General features: G+C 36.3%; 1 protein-coding gene across 4 annotated transcripts in view; it reads left to right on the top strand.

The window, feature by feature from the left end:
- The window catches only part of ACAD11 (acyl-CoA dehydrogenase family member 11), a 98,543-nt gene that overhangs the window by 22,405 nt on the left and 55,502 nt on the right, over positions 1–20,636 (top strand). For all 4 annotated transcript variants that reach the window (XM_081826294.1, XM_081826301.1, XM_081826290.1 and 1 more), the window contains exons 6-11: positions 6,748–6,889; positions 7,435–7,556; positions 9,640–9,746; positions 10,980–11,106; positions 18,110–18,187; positions 18,747–18,885. In XM_081826294.1, coding sequence (XP_081682420.1) covers positions 6,748–6,889; positions 7,435–7,556; positions 9,640–9,746; positions 10,980–11,106; positions 18,110–18,187; positions 18,747–18,885 — 715 coding nt within the window. The remainder of the gene's footprint in view (positions 1–6,747; positions 6,890–7,434; positions 7,557–9,639; positions 9,747–10,979; positions 11,107–18,109; positions 18,188–18,746; positions 18,886–20,636) is intronic.

Below are 20,636 nucleotides of genomic sequence, written 5' to 3'. Positions count from 1 at the left end.
ACAGATCAACGAAACTAGGAGCTGGTTCTTTGAAAGAATAAGATTGATAAACCCCTGGCCAGCCTTCTCAAAAAGAAAAGAGAAACGACCCAAATAAATAAAATCATGAATGAAAGAGGAAAGATCACAGTCATCACCAAGGAAATACAATTTTAAGAACATATTATGAACGACTATTTGCCAACAAATTAGGCAATCTGAAAGAAATGGATGCATTCCTGGAAACTCATACACTACCAAAACTGAAACAGGAAGAAATAGATAACCTGAACAGACCCATAACCAGTAAGGAAATTGAAGCAGTAATCAAAAATCTCCCAACAAACAAGAGCCCAGGGCCAGATGGCTTCCCAGGGGAATTCTACCAAACACTTAAAGAAGAAATAATACCTATTCTTCTGAAGCTGTTTCAAAACATAGAAATGGAAGGAAAACTTCCAAACTCTTTCTATGAGGCCAGCATTACCTTGATCCCCAAACCAGACAAAGACCCCATCAAAAAGGAGAATTACAAACCACTATGCCTAATGAACATAGATGCCAAAATTCTCACCAAGATACTAGCCAATAGGATCCAACAGTACATTAAAAGGATTGTTCACTACAACCAAGTGGGATTTAGTCCTGGGCTTCAAGGGTGGTTCAATATCCACAAATCAATCAATGTGATACACTACATTAATAAAAGAAAGGACGAGAACTATATGATCCTCTCACTAAATGCAGAGAAAGCATTTGACAAAGTACAGCAGCCTTTCTTGATTAAAATTCTTCACAGTGTAGGGATTCAAGAAACATACCTCAATATCATAAAAGCCATCTATGAAAAGCCCACAGCAAAAATCATTCTCAATGGAGAAAAACAGCTTTTCCCCTAAGGTCAGGAACATCACAGGGATGTCCACTCTCACTACCATTGTTCAACATAGTACTAGAAGTCCTAGCCTTAGCAATCAGACAACAAAAAGAAATAAATGGCATCCGAATCAGAAAAGACAAAGTCAAACTCTCACTCTTCGCAGATGACATGATACTGTACGTGGAAAACCCAAAATACTTCACCCCAAAATTACTAGAACTCATACAGGAATTCAGTAAAGTGGCAGGATATAAAATCAGTGCACAGAAATCAGTTGCATTTCTGTACACTAACAATGAGAAGAAAGAGAAATAAGGGAATCAGTTCCATTTACAATTGCACCAAAAACCGTAAGATGCCTAGGAATAAACCTAACCAAAGAGGGAAAGGATCTGTACTCAGAAAGCTATAGAATACTCATGAAAGAAATTGAGGAAGACACAAAGAAATGGGAAAACATTCCATGCTCATGGATTGGAAGGACAAAAATTGTTAAAATGTCTATGCTACCCAAAGCAATCTACACATTCAATGCAATCCCTATCAAAACACCATCCACTTTTTCCACAAAGCTGGAACTAATAATCCAAAATTTGTATAGAACCAGAAAAGACCCCGAATAGCCAATGAATGTTGAAAAAGAAAACCAAAGCTGGTGGCATTACAATCCTGGACTTCAAACTCAACTACAAAGCAGTAATCATGAAGATGGTATGGTACTGGCACAAAATCAGACACATAGATCGGTGGAATAGAGGAGAGAACCCAGAAATGGACCCTCAAGTCTATGGTCAACTAATCTTCGGCAAAGCAGGAAAGAATATGCAATGGAAAAAAGACATTCTTTTCAACAAATGGTGCTGGGAAAATTGACAGCCACATGCAGAAGAATGAAACTCGACCATTTTCTTACACCATATACAAAAATAGACTCAAAATGGATGAAGCACCTAAATGTGAGACAGGAATCCATCAAAATCCTAGAGGAGAACACAGGCAGCAACCTCTGTGACCTCAGCCACAGCAACTTCTTGCTAGACACGTCTCCTAAGGCAAGGGAAATAAAAGCAAAAATGAACTGTTGGGACTTCATTAAGATAAAAAGCTTCTGCACAGCAAAGGAGTTCCATTTACAATTGCACCAAAAACCATAAGATGCCTAGGAATAAACCTAACCAAAGAGGGAAAGGATCTGTACTCAGAAAGCTACAGAAGGAGACTGTCAACGAAACTAAAAGGCAACTGACAGAATGGGAGAAGATATTTGCAAATGACATATCAGATAAGGGGCTAGTATCCAAGATCTATAAGGAACTTAGCAAACTCAGTACCCAAAAAACAAATAATCCAGTCATGAATTGGGCTAAAGAGATGAATAGACATTTCTCCAAAGAAGATATACAAATGGCCAACAGACACATGAAAAAGTGCTGTACATCCCTTGGCAACAGGGAAATACAAATCAAAACCATAATGAGATACCATCTCAGAACTGTCAGAATGGCTAAAATTAACAAGTCAGGAAACAACAAATGTTGGCGAGGATGTGGAGAAAGGGGAAACCTCTTACACTGTTGGCGGGAATGCAAGCTGGTGCATACACTCTGGAAAACAGTATGGAGGTTCCTCAAAAAGTTGAAAATAGAGCTACCCTAGGACCCAGCAATTGTGCTACTAGGTATTTACCCCCCCCCCAAAAAAATTCAGTGATCCGAAGAGGCACCTGCACCCCAATGTTCATAGCAGCAATGTCTACAATAGCCAAACTGTGGAAAAAGCCAAGATGTCCATCGACAGATGAGTGGATAAAGAAGATGTGGTGTGTGTGTGTGTGTGTGTGTGTATATATATACACATACAGTGGAATATTAGCCATCAGGAAGGATGAATACTTACCATTTACATCGATGTGGAGGGAACTGGAGGGCATTATGCTGAGCGAAGTGAGTCAGTCAGAGAAAGACAGTTATGGTTTCACTCATATGTGGAATATAGGAAACAGCACAGAGGATCATAGGGGAAGGGAGGGAAAACTAAATGGGAAGTCATCAGAGGGAGAGAAAAGCCATGAGAGACTTTTAACTGTAGGAAACAAATTGAGGGTTTCTGGAGTGGAGGTGGGTGGGGGCATGGGGTAATTGGGTAATAGGCATTAAGGAGGGCACGGGATGTGATGAGCACTGGCTGTTATATACAACTGATAAGTTATTGAACACTATATCTGAAACCAATGATGTACTATATGTTGCTAATTGAATTTAAATAATAAAAAGTAAATAAAATAAGATAAAATATTCTTTAGTAAATGCTCGTTGGTAATAAAACCAGGTTTGAACTCCAGCCTATAGACTTGGAATGTTATATAATTTTTTCTACATTGTACTGCTTTTCCTCTCTACTGGAACTGGTCAACCTCAGGGGTGTCTTTGTCCTTGACCATACCCGCTTTGCCTTCTGTTTCTCTTATTTCTTCTACCTCCCCTGAGATGCTACAAATTTGATTGCTCTTACTTTAGAATCCATGGACCCTAATGACTTCATTTGACTTCTTATCCTGCCTGGCCTATGGGGGCATGATCAATTATTTCAAAAACTACTTTCTTTATTGTCAATTGAATTAATAATTCTTTGTCAATATATACAAGTAATATAAGAGTTATAAAGTTTCCTGACCTTACATTACTTATTATTCCAGAATCTTCTCACCTCTTGACTTTATAGAGTCTCTAACCCTAATCTTGGGTCATTATATTTTTGCTTCAGAATGAAGTCATGAATCAGGTTAACGGGGTGTGGGACACATGTATGTTGCATAATTTCATCTAGGCTGTAACCACATCTTTTTGTAAAATCTATTATTTAAATTTTTTTTCAAATCTTTTCCATTCCTCTCAAACTACCAAGTTGCTTTTCTCATTTAGATTCCCACTTTCAGTGTATGGTCTTGCCTTCTACTTGACTCACTTTTGTCCTTAGTTGCTTTCTGGCCCAAGCTGCTTTCTGGGGATCAGAGGCCCCTTGAAGTCCTTGATGTTGTTGAAGACGTTTCAGCAATATCTCTGTCATGCAGATTGATGGGTAAGATTTTTCTTAAGCTTCATTGCCACAAAAAGTTGTCACTCTTAAGCAGCTGATTTGTTTTGAATCTATATACACTATAAATATTTTGACTAATCATGATTCTCATTTTATTTTGTCCATTGAAAACTCAGCAGTTTTTGCTGTCCACACTAACAACTATATATGACCTGACATTTAATTTCATGTAATAACCTTACCCCTAGTTTTATCTTTTTATATAAAATTCTGTTAATATCTTCTTCCCTGCCTTCTTCATCTACTTTTTGTCATGTTGGATTGCATGTGTTTCTTTTGTTTTGAAAAGGTAATATACATACATGTTAATAACATTCAGTAGTACAGAAAGCACACATGGAAAAATAAAATTCAATGTAAAAGATAATCAGCAAAATGAAAAGCTGTTTGTTGTGCTGAGGTTTCAGAAAAACTGTCAGAAGTCATTTTAGTAATAAGTTCTTTAGCAGGAAGATGAACTAGTAAAGGTTCACTTTAACTACTAGGAGTTAGGCTGAGCATGATATAGCTCTATACACAAACAAGCATGGATGGTATTCTGATAAACTATTGCTACTTAATTTACACTAATTGATGAACCATCAGCTTTTCTCACTGGACATTGTTTTATAGCTTTGTGCAACTACCTAAAAAATGTTTCAGATATCTTGAAACTTAACTCCAGAGAAGATTCCCAGTTTTCATTGAAAAAAAGGTAATTCTTAAGCAAGTGTCTCATCATCTTTTCTTTGGATGTTAAGAACATAGAAACAAATAGAGTAATATAGAGAAAAATATGTCCAATCCTTTTTTGTTGTTTTCTTAACAACTCTAGCTCATATAGTAATTTATAGTACAGTATAACCACAACAATAAAAGGTCTTAAGTCAAATCATTGAAGAGGGGGTGATCAATTTTTCCCTTAGTTATAATAGGAATTTTTTTTTTTTTAGTTTCAGAGGTAGAGTTTAGTGATATAATAGCAAATTTTTGAATGCCCACTATATGCCAGGCTCTGTACTTATTCATGGAATTTTGGCAATCTATTATGTGCCAGGGACTTTGCTAGGAACTGGTAAACAAAACAGATACGCTACCTGCCCTCATTTAATTTTTACACTAACTCTATATAAGAAGTATTTTATGGCTGAGAAAATTTGCAGCTCAGAGAGGTTAACTAGATTTGTCCAGAGTTGCACAGCCAATAAATGGTGGAGCTAGGATTTGAATATAGGTCTGTCTTATTCCAAAGTCTGTTCTTCCACAAAGTTACAATATTATGTACAAGTGTGCCAGAGGGGTGAGGGAGAAAGTTATATAAAGGCATGGAACCCGGTAATTTGCATTGCCTAGATGAGCCTGCTGTTTTATCTGTCTTGGATAATCCTGTGTAGATGATTGCTGCAGCCTCCTCACTGGCCCCCCTACAGTCTATTCGAAACATAGCAGCAAGAGTGACCCTCCTAAAATACAGACTCTATCAGGTCACTCCTCTGTACCGAAACCTCCAGTGGAAGTTCCCCTCCCTATACCTGATTCCTTCTTCCTCCATACCTTGAAATAACCACAGCCATTGCTATTAGTTTGTTGTATATCCTTACAACTTTGAGTATTGGTTTATGACCTTTTTTATTTAAACAAAAATAGTTTCAACTATATGTATTCTGGCAAATTGCTTTTTCCCTTGTATTTACAGTTGAATATCATATCCTGTGTTCTTAACATGAGATATATATTCCCTTGATATGTATTGTGATAAAGTAGAATGAGGAAAGTTTTCTGTTTTTATGAGATCCAAATTACATGACTGTTCTATGCTGCTATATAATTGTGAATTTTATAGTCATAAAACAAATAGTATCTTTTATAACAACTATATTTTTGTAACTACAGCATGAAATAACTCATTTTAAAAATTACCATTGCATCGGGGCACCTGGTTGCCTCAGTCAGTGGAGCATACAACTCTTGATCTTGGGGTCATGAGTTCGAGCCCCATGATGGGTGTAGAGATTACTTAGAAATCTTTAAAAAAAAGAAAAGGGGCACCTGGGTGGGTCAGATGGTTAAGCGTCTGCCTTCAGCTCACGTCATGATCCCAGGGTCCTGAGATCGAGCCCTGCTTTGGGCTCCCTGCTTGGCAGGGAGCCTGCTTCTCCCTCTCCTTCTACTGTTCCCCTGCTTGTGCACTCTCTCTCGCTCTCTCTCTGTCAAATAAATAAAAATAAAATCTTAAAAAAAAAAAAAGAAACAAAAAATGCCAAAAAAATTAGTTGCCATAACAGTGTAATATTTGTTATGCTGTAAGATTTATCACCAGAGCAAACTCTTTTTTTCCTTAAAGATTTTATTATTTATCTGTCAGAAGAGAGAGAGAGCACAAGCAGAGGGAGTGGCAGACAGAGGGAGAAGAAGACAGAGGGAGCCACCCAGGCATCCTGATAGCAAACTCTTTAACTGTACATGACATGACATAGATGCTTAAATTTTAAGTAATTATTAGAATTTCTTCTTTACCATAGTTAACCCTCAGTTGAACAATTTCAACTGCTTTTGTTTCCCCTCATTAGTAGAGATATTAAGGGTATGTAAACTAAAATACAAGAGAACTGATGGCCAATAATGGAGCCAGCGGACTTGGCTCTACATATTCAAGGCTAATTAGTTATTTGGTAAATGAGATGTGCCATTGTAGGTAAAGACTACAAACTATGTAAACTAAGACTTGCTTTTGGTAGAAAATAGGATTTCATTTATTTCCCTGTTTTAGTTTTGTATTAAATATGTTAAAACCTTTTTATTTTTAATTGCAGTCTCGAGTTATAGCTATACTGGATTGGGAGCTTTCAACCATTGGTCATCCTTTGTCAGACTTAGCTCATCTCTCCGTATTCTACTTTTGGCCACGGACAGTCCCAGGGATAAATCAAAATTTTTACTTTCAAGAAAACATAGGTATGAAACCATAATGTTGCCTAAATTGCTATTAATATCAAATTATATTTATTCTTCATAATTAAAAGGTAAGATTATATTGTAATTTTAGATAAGTAGCTTTTATTTGTTTCTTGAAATGTTTCTTTTTTTTAACGATTTTATTTATTTATCTGAGAGAGAGAGCGTGCACGAGCAGGGGGGAGAGGCAGAGGGAGAGGGAGAAGCAGGCTCCCCACTGAGCAGGGAGCCCGACTCGGGACCCTGGGATCATGACCTGAGCCAAAGGCAGATGTTTAACTGACTGAGCCACCCAGGCACCCCTTTTGAAATCTTTCTACATCATTTTATTCTTGATTTTTCTGAACAATAACCTTTCACTTTTAGTAATTTATGATAAAATGTAAACCTTTATATACATCATTCTTTTGGAAATCAACATTCAGAACATGTTTGTTATGTGGATTAATGGTTATTCAGTATTATATAAATATGTGATATTATTACATTTGAAATATTTACCATGATATCTGTATTAAATTTTATAGTGTGTGCTGTTTTTATAGGGATACCATCAATAGAAGAACTGATTTCAATATATTGCCGCTGCAGGGGAATTAATTCTATTCTCCCTAACTGGAATTTCTTTCTTGCCCTTGCATATTTTAAAATGGCTGGAATAGCACAGGTAATTGATTTTTCTTAACCTATTTTTCACCATTATTTATTAGTGTACTGTTCATGATATTTTCTGGTCTTCAGGAGTTTTATGTTTTTGTTCTTAGATCATTTTGCTTTTGATAATGACAAATACCAGGCATGGGTGAATATGAATCCAGAATTTACAGAATAGGAATTTGGCAAGGGAAAAAATTGAGTAGCAAAATGTGTAATCATTTTTTGATATGATAAACTTAAGAGATAGGGGAGGGAAGAGAGATAGAAATAATGATAAAAAGAGCAAAGCATGTGAAGATTGGTTATTTCCTGAATATCCAATTTAAGAAAGAGATAAAATCTTTTAATGATGTCTGTTTCAAACTATAAAACCATTTATTAACCAGGGCTGGTGATGAGGAAAGAAATACTTTTGCATGTCCCAAAGCCTAGCACAGTACCTAGATTATAGTAGCCTCTTAATATATATTTTTGAGAGAATAGATGAGTAAGATTTTCCATTTTCTAACAATGTCATATTTATGTGATTAATTTTAAGAGGAAATTGAGCATAAATTCAGTTTTTTTAAATTACAGCTTAATCTAAAATGTATTTTTTTAGGAGGGAGGGGCAAAGGGAGAGGGAGAGAAAGAGTCTTAAGCAGGCTCCATGACCAGCACAGAGCCTGACATAGGGCTGGATCTCACAACTCTAAGATCATGACCTGAGCTGCAATCAGACTCTGATGCTTAACCGACTGAGCCACCCAGGCGCCCCTAAGATGTATTTTTCTTTATACTGATTTAGTTTCCATGTGCTTTGAACCTCAAGAATTTAAGAAATTGAGATGCTTCATCAGTGACAAAGTACTAGGGCTTGGAGGAGTAAGTAAATAAGAGATTTTAGAAACAACAAAGAATGGGAAAAGGATTAAGGGTTTTTTTTTCCTTGTCTTCAGAGTCCATGCTATCCATGACTAATTGAAATGTCTTCTAGGATATATAGTTGTATTACATCTCATCCTGTATTTTAGAATCATGTTAATCATGTGGGTTGGATGGGTTTCTCAAAAGAGGATTTATGGTATGTTTTTTGTATTTGTCAGTTTCCACAAATCAGATACCAAATGGGCTTTGAACTTAAAATGGATTTTCATTTCAAACAAAAGTTTGACTTGGGTTATGTTGTAATTAATATGTATGTCATAGACTATATGTGGTAACAGGGATGATCATAAACATTGCATTCTAGCTACAAATATGAAATTGGAAATGATGGAAGGACTGTTAAGAGAGTTATATTGCATAAAGAATTACATGAAGAAATAAAACTAATGAAATTCAGTTGATTGTGTTAGGGTGGGATGAGCAGGGGAGAGGAGAGTGTGTTAGCACAGAACACGGAGAAGAAAAACTAGTTAGCATTCAACTAACTCTGTTCGAGGAGACAGTTAATTAAACTAGGACTCCAAAAAAATGAGAGAAAATATTCTTAGAGTTCATCTCATTGCCTTCTCTTTAGTTTTATAGTTTTTAATTTTATCTTGGTTTATTTAGATTTTCCCCCACTATAACAGGAGAATAGTGATTTTTTTTTAAAGATTTTATTTATTTATTTATTTATTTGAGAGAGAGAGCAAGAGAGCATAAGTAAGGGGAGTGGCAGAGGGAGGGGGAGAAGCAGGCCCCCCACTGAGCAGGGAGCCTGAAGCAGGACTCAATCCCAGGACCCTGAGATCATGACCTGAGCTGAAGGCAGATGCTTAACCGGCTGTGCCGGTGTGATCTTTAAAGTGATCTTTAAAGATGATATAAGGTGATGCCAGTTTGGCATCTTTGTTAACTCCTAAGTTCATTATCAAGTTTGATTTGATTTGATTTCCAGTTACAATTCTGTTAGGATGAGAGTGTGTTAAGCAAATGATGCGTGTATACCTCTTTAATTTAGGGGGGTATAATTATCCCTATGTATAAATAAATAGAATTGATGGTCTAATTTACATCTTGATACCTTGTGAGTTTAGTGACTCACACAACTGGGAAACTAGAGAGACTGGATAGCTGAAGAACAGTTTTCAATGAATCTTAATTGCTGTATATTAATTTACTTACAGGGAGTATATAGTAGATATCTTCTGGGAAATAATGCATCTGAGAATAGCTTTCTGTTTGCCAAAGTTGTGCAACCTCTGGCAGAAACTGGATTACAGCTTTCAAAAAGGTAAGCAAAATCAATTCCTTGGCTAAGTCAAATTAGAGCCTTTATTAGATATATGAAGGTTGTAAACTTCAGGGGAATAGGGACTGTTTTTATTGCTTACACCAGGGTTACTGCTGCCAATAACAGCAGTTTTTTGGTAAATATCTTATATGCCTGAAAATAAAGAAAATAACCCAGATTCATGATTAAAAGTTGTTTTTTTGGTTTTTTTGCCAACTTGAGCATATAAACTTTTATGGAAATGTTTCTTTTTGTTTGTTTCTAATTTTTTTTTTTTAAGATTTTATTTATTTATTTGACAGAGAAAGAGGCAGTGAGAGAGGGAACACAAGCAGGGGGAGTGGGAGAGGGAGAAGCAGGCTTCCCGCTGAGCAGGGAGCCAGATGCGGGGCTCAATCCCAGGACCCCGGGATCATGACCTGAGCTGATGGCAGACGTTTAACGACTGAGCCACCCAGGTGCCCCAGTTTCTTTCTAATATTTAAATTACTTACATATACCTATTCAAAATTACATCTTATAAAAGATGATTTATTAACTTTAGAAGTATTGCTCTCTTCCATCATATTTCATGAAATTTTACTCAATCATTTCATAAGTGTCTTTGAAATCCATGTCTCATCAGTGGAGCACTTTTTGAGGCATCTAGTTCACTTGCCAACCACACACTCCCATCTAAGAGATGTGATAAATAGCACTTACTGAATGCATAGATGGTGCTGTCCCTGGAAATTCTGTCCAGGCCACAAGTACCCAAGACATAACATTAGGACAGTTATGTTTTACAATTCGTCTTATAGATGGATGTTTGTGTTCTCTCAACATAACAACTGATAGTGTTGCTCTTCATAAAGATCTTTATAATGACGTCCAGTAGTTGTATTTGTGAGGAACATCCTAAGAATAATTACTACATTTCTGTTCAATTTCTTCACTTTCTTTTTGAGAGATTGTGATAAGTGACTTTATAATAAAAATTCAAAACTACCACTGATTGAGATTATGCCAGGCTTATGTTTTACCCACATAGTGCTTTCAGCATTAAAGTTTCATGTTCAAAGTAAAGTGATTCTACATTCACCCCATAATATGAAAAACTTAAGAAATTCCAAAATATGGTAACTCCTGAGGGATATTTTGAGGGAGTTGGAGAAGACTTCACATTATATTCAGAAATATATAATAATGATTTGGGACACCTTTGTAACTTCTTTTTTTTCTTTTTTTATAAAGAACTTTCAGTACTACATCACCACAGATTGATACTTCCCAACAGTTGTTTGTACTGAGTAAGACCGGCCAGGAAGTTCTTGCTAGGGTGAAGCGTTTCATGAAACAACACATCCTTCCAGCTGAAAAGGTAAATACTGTATAAACAAACAGAATGTATTTGTGCTCAAATACTGTAGATGGATTATGTCTGTTATCTCTGCTTCTAGGCGTATCATGGTATCCTATCTTTGTAGTCAGTCCTTACCTCATTCCCCTCCTCACCTTAGCACTGAGCTGCTGCAGAAGCTGATAAGCTTCTAAAATATGCCAAGGGCCGGGCACGGTAGCGCGCGCCTGTAGTCCCAGCTACTCGGGAGGCTGAGGCAGGAGGATCGCTTGAGCCCAGGAGTTCTAGGCTGTAGTGCGCTATGCCGATCGGGTGTCCGCACTAAGTTTGGCATCAATATGGTGACCTCCCGGGAGCGGGGGACCACCAGGTTGCCTAAGGAGGGGTGAACCGGCCCAGGTCGGAAACGGAGCAGGTCTAAAATATGCCAAGGGAATGCCACAGATGAATCTTTGGAATTAAAATTCAGTCGAAGGGGATTAACTGTTGTAAAGTTGAGATCCTAAATATTTTAGAGTATATATATCCTAAATATATTGAGATCCTAAATATATTACTTTAGGGCCTTTAAAAAAAAAAAAGATTTTATTTATTTATTAGTGAGAGAGAGCGCACTCTACTAGGGGGAGGAACAGAAGGGGAAGAATAAGCAGACTGCACCAGGTGGGGAGCTCCACTCGGGGCCCAGCACCACAGTCCTGATATCATGGCCTGAGCCAAAATCAAGAGTCAGATGCCCAACTGACTGAGCCACCCAAGCACCCCAGGGCCTTTTCATAAGGCAGTGACTTTCAGCTTTTTTTTTTTTTATGGCCCCCTTTGAGAATCAAAACTGTAGACTAAACAAAATGGACATAACCAGAAAATGTTGCATATCATTTCAATCTATTCACAGATCCTACTACCTCTCTCCCCACAGGCTACTACTTTAAGGTGTTAAGTTTCAGTAAGTTCACTGAGGGTAGAAAAGTAACATGGTACATTCATTCATTCAGTTAACCTGTAATTATTAGGTACCTAATAATGGGCTAGGCATCTGGAGAGCCATCAAAAGTAAAAGAAAGAACAAGACAGAGCTAATGATTCCACAGAGCCTACACTTGAGCACAAAAGAAAGACATTCAGTAAGAGATGATAATGCTGTGAAGAAAAGATAAAAGCTGTTATGAAAATACATAAGGCAGGTGGGGTCAGGTATATGTGTGAGTTGCACACTGGTGTAAAAATCGTAAGAGTTTAATTTTAGTCCATTCCTAGCACAAGGTAGGTGGTCATGAACAAATAACTCACTCTCAGTGCCTCAGTTGTTCATTTGTGATGTGCGTAAGTATGAGTAGATATACAATAAATTCTCATTTTAATTTTCTAAGATTCTGAGAGCTCTAGAGCTAGACTGACAAAATCAAATAGGAAACTGAAAAAGACCAAAATTCTTTAAACAAAAGTGTTCAGAGTTGATATGTGTTTATAGGGCAATTACTGTTGTTGCTTGAACTACATAAATAATTATCATATTTTTAATAAAGAACTGGCATGAGGTGAATTTTGCTGACAGTGAGGTATAGTTTTTTTTTAAGAAAATGCTACTTAGTCTCCACTTAACAGAGAAAATATACAGAAACAGGGATTTTACAAGTAATACAATGGCACTAAATTCGTATCTTTTAATAGTTCCTCTGAATCTAAATGGGCTAAATGCCCCAATCAAAAGACACAGGGTATCAGATTAGATAAAAAAGCAAGACCCATCCATTTGCTCTCTACAACAGACTCAGTTTAGACCCAAAGACACCTCCAGATTGAAAGGGGGGGGCGGTGGAAAACCATTTATCATGCTAATGGACATCAAAAGAAAGCTGGGGTAGCAATCATATCAGACAAATTAGATTTAAACCAAAGAATGTAATAAGAGATGAGGAAGGACACTATATCATACTTAAAGGGTCTATCCAGCAAGAAGATCTAACAATTGTAAATATTTATGCCCCTAAAATGGGAGCAGCCAAATACATAAGCCAATTAATAACAAAATTAAAGAAACACATTGATAATAATACATTAATAGTAGGGGACTTCAACACCCCAGTCATAACAATGGACAGATCTTCTAAGCAAAAGATCAACAAGGAAACAAGAGCTTTGAATGATACACTGGACCAGATGGACTTCACAGATATATACAGAGCATTCCATGCTAAAGCAACAGAACACACATTCTTCTCATGTGCACATGGAACATTCTCCAGAATAGATCACATACTTGGTCACAAATCAGGTCTCAACCGATACCCAAAGGTTGGGATCATTCCCTGCATATTTTCAGATTACAATGCTTTGAAACTCGAACTCAATCACAAAAGGAAATCTGGAAGGAACTCAAACACTTGGAGTTAAAGAGCATCCTACTAAAGAATAAATGGGTCAACCAGGAAATTAAAGAAGAATTTTTAAAAATTCATGGGAACAAATGAAAATGAAAGCAGAACTGTTCAAAACCTTTGTGATGCAGCAAAGGCAGTCCTAATAGGGACATACATAGCAATACAAGCCTTTCTCAAGAAACAAGAAAGGTCTCAAATTCACAACCTAACCTTACACGTAATGGAACTGGAGAAAGAACAACAAATAAAGCCTAAGCCAAGCAGGAGAAGAGAATTAATAAAGATTAGAGCAGAAATCAATGAAATAGAAACCAGAAAAAAACGTAGGACAGATCAACGAAAGTAGGAGCTGGTTCTTTGAAAGAGTTAATAAGATAGTCTTGCTCTTTAAATTATAAATGTGAATGGGAAATCAAGGGAAACATGAAGCACAAAAAAGAAGTATCACAAGTTGGGTTGTGATACATCTGCTGAACTTAATATTATGCAGCTATTAAAATATTTACAAAGAATTGTCAATGTAGGGATGCCTGGGTGGCTCAGATGGTTGAGCATCTGCCTTCGGCTCAGGTCTTCTGCCTCTCCCCCTGCTCATGCTCTGTCTCTGTATCTCTCTGTCTCAAATGAATAAATAAAAAAAAAAAAAAAGAATTTTCAATGTAAAAGAAAATACTTTATTATAAGTAAAAAAAAAAAAAAGCAATCTATAGCTTTAACAGAAGATTGTCAATATTTTGTGAGGCAGGGAAAGCCAGGGTCATTTTGTCTTTGCAGATCATTCAAATCTAGAATATATCCATGCATAATAACATGAGCTTTTTCTTCCATTAAAAATCTTAAACTGGGGGACCCGGCTGGCACAGCCAATGGAGCATGCAACTCTTGATCTTGGGGTTGTGGGTTTGAGTCCCATGTTGGGTATAGAGATTACTTAAAAATAAAATCTTAAAAAAAAAATCTTAAACCAACATCTGTAAAAATGTTTTATCCTGTAGAATGATTCTGAACAATACTAATCCCTGTCTGTAAACATATACATTTGAAATGATAACTGGAGAAAAGTAATTAGCTTTTTCAAAATAGGAGGGGGAAAGCCTGTGAAATTCTATCCAATATTATTATAACTAAGTTTATAAAAATTAAGTCATGTCTAGAAAACAAGATTATGTCATATAATACACGAATATTTTAAGAGTATACATCTTTAGTCAGACTCTTTATGACTTTTAATACTTTTACGTATTTTTCCAAGTTTTCATAATGGGAGAAAGTAAGCTTCATTTAAACTACTCAAATGACCTTTGAAATTCCTTAGAATTCATAAAGTGAGAACATAAGAACCCATTTTCTATGAGAATGTTAAAAGGTAATTTTTCCTATTTAAAATGGATGGGAGGGGGCTTGAGTGGCTCAGTCAATTAAGCGTCCGGCTCTTGATTTCAGCTCAGGTCATGATCTCAGGGTCATAAGATCGAGACCCACATTGGGCTCACACTGGGTGTGGAGCCTGCTTAAGATTCTCTCTTTCCCTCTGCCTACGCCCTTCCACGTGTGCATGCTTTGTCTCTAAAAAAAAATAAAAATAAAATGGATAAGGAGTCTTAAAAAATAGCATGTAAAACAAGAACTAGCAACATAGTGTTGAGAATACACTTACAATGTAATGAGAACATTAGTCATATTTTCCTATTCAATATAATAATATACTAGTAAAGAACTGTTGCTTTTTTCTTTTTTTTTTTAAGATTTTTTTTTTTATTTATTTATTTGAGAGAGAGAGAGAATGAGAGACAGAGAGCATGAGAGGGAGGAGGGTCAGAGGGAGAAGCAGACTCCCTGCCGAGCAGGGAGCCCGATGCGGGACTCGATCCCAGGACTCCAGGATCATGACCTGAGCCGAAGGCAGTCGTTTAACCAACTGAGCCACCCAGGCGCCCCCTGTTGCTTTTTTCTAATAGACTTAAGTTTAAAGTGAAAAACATATTGCAAAATTATTTGTAGGCTCAGATTTAAGATTCTGAACTAACATACTGCAAAGCAATATCTCAGTCAGTGAATGAGGAAGTTAGATGTTAAAGGTGCTATTTGGGGAAAATTGATCAGGCATCAAGTGTATTTTCTGCTTTCTTCTTTCACCAATATACTGTTTTTCATACTCTAAGAACTAAAGAAAGCTTCTTTGTAATGAGATATTTTATATTAATTCTGACTCCTGCCATACTACAAACAGATTTTGCAGATCTCTAAATGGATAGACTTTAGAACAGGAAGTATTAAATCACACAAGTTTTTAAATAATTATGTTAACACTGGATAATTTAATTTCTCAGAACTGTAGTATCATAAAGAGGTAGTAAGAGATGATGAGTTCGTAAATGTATTGCATAATATATTTCTTATCAAACACAGTAGTATTGACTGTTTCCATGGCCGTACAAGGGATGGAAATAATAAACAACCCTAAAGAGGAAATCTCCAATTCAGCTGACTTCCTGACAGAAATGATGAATGCTGTTCATCCTGGTTAGAAAGTCCTTTGTCTTCTTACAGTTTTCACTAAATACATCAGTTCCCTAGACCAGCCATGCTTAATAAAAAGAATGTATTTGTGTATTATATGATTGTAAAGGAGTGGAACAATTTTAGGAAATAATTTTGTAATGTGGCCTTGTGACAGTAGTCACAGATTTTATTTTAGTAATTCTACTAGCCTAAGTTTAAAAAAAAAAATAGATACGGAGATGCTATAATAGCAAAATATTAGAAAATGCCATCATAGCCCATATTTTAGTTCATCTTGATTCTTTTATTTGCACAAATTCGAGATTATTATTACTGTTTTATGTGGCTAGTTTTAAATTTAGATTTACCCATGTATTTATCACTTTGTTTACTGGTTCGTCTTGCAACTCAGATGTTTCTTTTAGGATCAAGTTCCTTTAATGAGAATCTAGTGGTAACCTTTTCTTTGATCTTTCTTTTTTCCTTTTTTCCTTTTTTTTGCTCAGGAGAGGTAAGTAATGATTCAGATTCAGATTCTCTCTGTTTCTTTTTTTCTAATGCCTTTATTTTGCCCTAATTCTTGAAAGATTGTTTTATTGGATATAGAATTCTAGGTTGACAGTTATTTTCTCTCAGCAAGTGAAGACATTATCACACTGATTTCTGGCTTCATTTGTTGCTCTGGGGAGTCAGTTCTCAATTCTTTAATTATCAGTGATCTGGGGGCACTTGGGTGTTTCAGTCAGTTAAGTGTCCAACTCTTGATTTTGGCTCAGATCATGATCTGGGGGTCATGAGATCAAGCCCCACGTCAGGCTCTGTGCTCAGCGGGGAGTCTGCTGGAGATTCTCTCTCTCCCTCTCCCCCTACCCCTCGCTTGCTCTCTCTCAAATAAACAGATAAATCTTTTAAAAAAATTATCATTGATCTGTCCTTCCACCCTCCCCTCCTTTTAAGAGCTTTTATTTCTCTTTGATATTCAGCAGTTTGTGCTTTGGCTTTATTATGTTTTCTGAACTTGAGGATTGGTGTTTTTCATCAGTTCTAGAAACTCAGATGTAATTTTTTCCAGTATTCCCTCTTCTCATACTCTTTATCTAGGGTCCCCAATTAGACTGATGTGAGAACTTTTCTCTATATCCATCATATCCCTTAACCTTTCATATTTTCCTTCTATTGAATTTTTGTGTAATTTCTTCATATTTTTCTTCCAATTTATTTCTTTTTTCAGCCATATCTAATCTACTTTTCAACCATCCCTAGGGCAGTGATTCTCAAAATTTGGAGTGTCAGAATTGCCAGGGCTAGTAAAGAATACAGAAACTGTAGGCTCATTGAAGTAGGATAGCTCGTGGATACTTGTGTTCTCATCAAGTGCCCCAAGTAATTCCAATACCACTAAAGTTTAAGAACCACTGCTTGGATTTTTAAATTTAATTAATGTGGTTTTTCTTTTCCTCAAGTTCCATTTGATTCTTTTACTTTTTTGGTTGTTGTTGTTCTTTTACAAATTTGGCCAATTTTGATAACCCTTGTCATACTTTTAATTCCTTCCTTTATTCTTGAAATCTATTGGACACAAATACTTTATTCTGTATCTGATCATTATTTTATCTGTAGTCTTTGAGGAGTGTGATTCTGTTGTTACACTATTGGTTTTGTTAATTTTTGCTAATGGTGGCTTGAAACAAGTAGTTTAGTAACACCTGAAGAATTGAGCTTTTTTATTTCTGACCACTGAGAAATTTCCTTATTGTTCTTCCAGCACAGCTATTCATTACTACATGAATTTTTTTTCATTGTTTTAAATATTTTCTCTGGCATTTTTAGTTGTGCTACTTTGAGGGGTGTTCCTATGACCACCCATTGAGCTATATTGCTAAAAATGAAACACTCAAATCTTGGAAAAAGACTTTGGAAGTCTGTTATCTAATATCAAGACAGCATAATTTCGTGAGCAGCAAACCTCTAGAATTGTTTATACTCATGTATCTGGTTTTTCAAAGAAGTATTACTGATTTAATAGCAGCTTGAAAAGCTACTTCACCTAAATATGTTTACTTTGGGTATTAGCAGCTTATGGCATTATTTACTTTGTATTAACTTTAGCTAATGAACTTTTTTCTTGTTATTACTTTAAGGAGGTAATTGAGTTCTATGTTCAAAATGAAAATTCAGTGGACAGATGGAAAAAACCTTTAGTGATTGATAAACTTAAGGTAAGAAAAACAAGAAAACCTTTAATATTGGAAAATGTGTATGCAGGTGTTTTTTGAAACCTTAGTTTATTATTGCTGTTGTTATATATGTAGATAATAAATATATCAATAATAACTTTTTAAAAAGAAAGTTAAAAACAGAATCTGTAGTATACAAATTAGGTTACATAGTGTTTTGTATATGGTATGTGATGAAGATAGCCTCTTACAGCTTTGAAAGAAAAAATATGATCAACACCACTCACTACCACCTGCTGCAAAATTGCAATAGACGTCAAGCAGGACATTTGTCTCACATGGGCTCAGTCTAATTTCATGTTTTTAGTTTTTCAGCCAAATCTAAGGAAACGTGGAGGAAAAGGCATTTCTTTAACAGTTAGGAAACTGTTGATTTGTAATGAGTTAGTAACTATTTGGTTTTGCACACTGTAGGGTAAATAAAACAAATAACTTCGTAAGTGTTTTTAAATTTCAAAAAGCATAAATAGCAATATCTTTTTAAAAAAAACTCAGTTCATGGTAAATTATGATCACTCTGGCATATTCATCACCTTGACAGGAAATGGCCAAAGCAGAAGGCCTCTGGAACTTGTTTTTGCCAGCTGTAAGCGGTCTCAGCCAGGTGGACTATGCCTTGATTGCTGAAGAAACAGGAAAATGCTTTTTTGCTCCAGATGTCTTTAACTGCCAAGCACCAGGTTACTATATTATTTAACAACAGAACTTTCTCAGATATTTTGAGCAGTGTTTGAAATTCCTCTATTTTATGACAGGAAGTTTTTCTACACAAAGTCTTTGGTTTATAAACTTGTCTACAATTTTACTTCTCAGTTACTTTGTTTTAAATATTTTAAAAAATGGATCTGATATTCTCATTGGATTATTCTTTTGTTAAACATCATTGCATTAAGAGTATTAGTGAGTAGAGGCTACCTCCAAAGGGACTGGCAATATAAAGATTACAGTTTCGTGATTGGGTATTAGATATTTATATGGCTAGTTGGAATGGATAGAGAGTTCCAAATATTTTGGTTAGCCTCACTATCTCTCCATTTCTTTACCAGTTTTTTTTTTTTAAGTTTTTAAAAATTTATTTAAGTAATCTCTACATTCAACGTGGGGCTCGAACTCATGACCCCAAGATCAAGAGTCACACACTCTTGCAACTGAGTCAGCCAGGTGCCCCTATTCACCAGTTATTTATTGATTACTTACAACGTACCAAGCACTGTTCTAGATCCTTGGGATGTATCAAAGAATATAATGCACAAAGATTCCTGCCCTCATGGAGCTGATGTTCTAATGGAGGGAGACATAAATAAATAATAATAAATATTGTAAGTAAGTAAATTATGTAGTAAGTTTGAAGATGAAAAGTACTTTGGGGGAAAAAATTAAAAAAAATCAGTACGGTAGGGCCACACTGGAATGCTGGGGAACAAGAAATGCAAATTACAGTTTAACACGGAATGGCCAGGATAGGTCTTACTGAGAAAATGACATTGGATACAGACTTAAAAAAGGCAAGAGAGTTAGCTATGCTGATATCTGGGGAAGGAATTTCCATAGCACAAAAAATGCATAGACCCTAAGGCAAGAGTATGATGGGTATATTCCAAGAAGACTCAAGGAGCCTGGCATAGTTGGGAGAATAGTAAGAGAAGATATCAGGGAGGAAAGGGCCTTATTATAGGGCAGGTAAGGGCTTGTACCTCCTGTGAAATGGGAAGCCATGGGAGATTTTACCAGAGGAGTGACAAGATGTTATGTCAGTTTTAAAAGAATCACTTTGACTACTATGTTGGGAATTAACAAAAGGAGGGAAGGAAGGAAGCAGGGAGTCTGTTGTAATAATCCCAGTTAGAGATGATGGGGATTTGTTCTAGGGTGGTAGCAGCAGAAAAGGTGAGAAGTACAAAGATTCTAAATATATTTTGAAGGAAGAGCAAAGAGGATTTCCTGATTGGATATGGGGAAGTCAAGGATGCCTCCAAAGATTTTGGCATGAAAAATTGGAAGGATAAGGGAAGGAGGCCAACTTTTCTTTAAAAAGGTAATATGGAAGAGGGATGCCTGGGTGGCTCAGTCACTTAAGTGTCTGCCTTCGGCTTAGGTCATGATCTCAGGGTCTTGGGATCGAGTCCCATGTTGGGCTCTCTGCTCAGCAGGGAGTCTGCTTCTCCCTCTCCCTCTCCGTCTGTGCTCTCCCTCTCTCTCAAATACATAATAAAAATCTTTCTAAAAAATTTTTTTTTTTTTTTTTTTTTAAGATTTTATTTATTTATTTGAGAGAGCGAGAATGAGAGAGAGTACATGAGAGGGGGGAGGGTCAGAGGGAGAAGCAGGCTCCTCGCTGAGCAGGGAGCCCGATGCGGGACTCGATCCCGGGACTCCAGGATCATGACCTGAGCCGAAGGCAGTCGCTTAACCAACTGAGCCACCCAGGCGC

Source organism: Leptonychotes weddellii, chromosome 1, assembly GCF_054177405.1.
Source record: "Leptonychotes weddellii isolate Sample4059 chromosome 1, ASM5417740v2, whole genome shotgun sequence".
Taxonomy (NCBI): Eukaryota; Metazoa; Chordata; class Mammalia; order Carnivora; family Phocidae; genus Leptonychotes; species Leptonychotes weddellii.
The sequence above is the reverse complement of the archived record's forward strand: the minus strand, read 5'-3'. Positions and strand labels throughout refer to the sequence as shown.